The 2,159-nt window shown below is 57.2% G+C and overlaps 1 protein-coding gene across 1 annotated transcript in view; it reads left to right on the top strand.

Annotated features, from left to right (window-relative positions):
* The window catches only part of LOC311329206 (uncharacterized protein), a gene marked incomplete at its 3' end in the record, with an annotated part of 7,632 nt that extends 5,732 nt beyond the window's left edge, over positions 1-1,900 (top strand). Inside the window, exons 6-8 of the mRNA XM_084463082.1 lie at positions 887-1,294; positions 1,490-1,744; positions 1,817-1,900. Of these exons, the coding sequence (XP_084319208.1) occupies positions 887-1,294; positions 1,490-1,744; positions 1,817-1,900 (747 nt within the window). The remainder of the gene's footprint in view (positions 1-886; positions 1,295-1,489; positions 1,745-1,816) is intronic.
* Positions 1,901-2,159: the final 259 nt, after the last annotated feature.

Here is a 2,159-nt window from a genome sequence, read left to right on the forward strand (position 1 = left end):
GAGCAGGTTAGCACCTTGCATGGCAGCTACCGCCATTGGTGTGTGAGTGTGTGTGTGAATGGGTGAATGAGAGGCCATTGTAAAGCGCTTTGAGTGTCGCTAAGGTGGAAAAGCGCTATATAAGTGCAGTCCATTTACCATTCAGGGACCTGGGTGTTGTCATCAACGACAAGGCAAAGGGCCTAGTATTTAATCCGTTTAACAGGCACATTCACGCACACACAGACATACACCAGTGTTTGCCATGTCTCTCCTATGATGTTATTAGCCTCTCTTTCTCTGAAAATGTAATTTAATGTTATTTATTGCTTTATAAATGTTCTTAGCCGGTAGACAAACATACTCCAGGAGCTTGCTCCATCGCCTTGTTGAGAGGGGTCAGGGAAGAATTTTTACAGCTCACTTATCTGGCCCCCGGGTGATTACTGTTTTTTTGCTTCCCTCTGGAATATGTAGAGAGTGGGTCGTATGCCCACCTCCCTTGTTCTCTGTAAAGCGCATTGTGTTGCCTCTGGGTATGAAATGCGCTATACAAATAAAGCTTTGATTGATTGATTAATTTCCACTCGTCTTTTGGTAAATAGTAAATGGACTGCACTTATATAGCGCTTTTCCACCTTAGCGGCACTCAAAGCGCTTTACAATGGCCTCTCATTCACCCATTCACACACACACACACACACCAATGGCGGTAGCTGCCATGCAAGGCGCTAACCTGGTCATTGGGAGCAATTTGGGGTTAGGCGTCTCGCTCAAGGACACTTCGACATGTGGACAGTCGGAGCCGGGATTCGAACCGCCGACCCTTCGATCACTGAACGACCCGCTCTACCGACTGAGCTACGGCCGCCCCCGTCTTTTCTCACCCCTCTCTTCCTCCCCCCAGTTGTGGCTAAGCCCCAAGTTCACCCGCGAGGAGTCCCCCCTGCGCCCCGTCGACATCTCTCCCGTGGAGGTCACCGACACCCTTGACCACGTCGCCCCCTACAGGCCCGAGGTCGTCACCGCGCTCCTGGATAAGAACGTGTGGAACCTGCTCCACGGCAGCTCCTCGTCGCATTCCAGCTACTCCAACGAGAGCTACTCCCTCACCCTGTGCTCGCTGCTCCACGCCGGCGGGGGCGGGCTGGCGCCGTGCGCCACGGACTCCCCTTACGGCCCCGGAGGAGGCAAGAGAGGAGACGCAGAGGAGGAGGAGGAGGAGGCGGTTGAGGAGGAAGAGATAGATTCAGGTCTGGGCGGGGAGGGTGAGTTCAGTCGGGACAGCCTGGACGTCGTGGACAGGCCGGAAGAGGTAGGGGAGGACGGAGAAACGGAGGGCCGTGGGGACACGGTGGACGGGGACACGGAGAGGGAGAGGGATAGAGGAGGAGAGGAAGGGGAGGATGGAGAAGGAGAGGAAGGGGGGGATGACGAAACGGAGGGGGACGTGGCGCTGCGGCTGCTCTTGAGCGGGGACAGCGTCATCACCGGGGGGAACTCTGTCCAGATGTCTCCGTCCTACGAGCGCGTGGACAGACTCCAGGCCCGGCACTCGGCTCCCGAGGGCCCGGATCCAGGCGCCGCGAGCTCGGGGGGCGACCAGGAGGGGACGCCGCCGGAGGAGGGGGGGGAGGGCCAGGACGCGGACGCCGCCGACGGACGCTTCAGAACGCACCGCGTCTTACAGTTTGACTCGTGCTCCAGCCCCTTAGCCAGCCCACTTCCTGGTTTCCTCCACGCCCCCCTCCTGCTCCCTGGGAAGGTCCTGGGGCCGCCTCCCCTCCCCCTGGCTCCGCCTCCCCTCCCCGTGGCTCCGCCTCCCCTCCCCCTGGAGGCGCTGGCCCTCTGGCGGTCGTCCTCCATGGCTCTGGAGCCCTCTAGTGGTGGGTACATGCCAGTGAAGGAGCCGCAGGCCTGAAATAGCATGGGAACCCCAGGCTCTTAGAACCCTAACTGTAACACGGGGAGAACATATACCATCTTGTGTGAGGCGATTGTATTAAGGATGCAGTGTGTTGAATTGAATTGAATGAATTGAAACCTTTATTGCCCCAGAGGGGAATTTGTTTAGCACACGTCAAGCATGCAGAAAACATTCAAATGTTACGCCCATCACCAACACCGCAATGTCACCAACCACCATCATCCTCACCATCATCCTCACCAACATCATCATC

Source organism: Borostomias antarcticus (genome assembly GCF_949987555.1).
Source record: "Borostomias antarcticus genome assembly, contig: scaffold_208, whole genome shotgun sequence".
NCBI lineage: Eukaryota > Metazoa > Chordata > Actinopteri > Stomiiformes > Stomiidae > Borostomias > Borostomias antarcticus.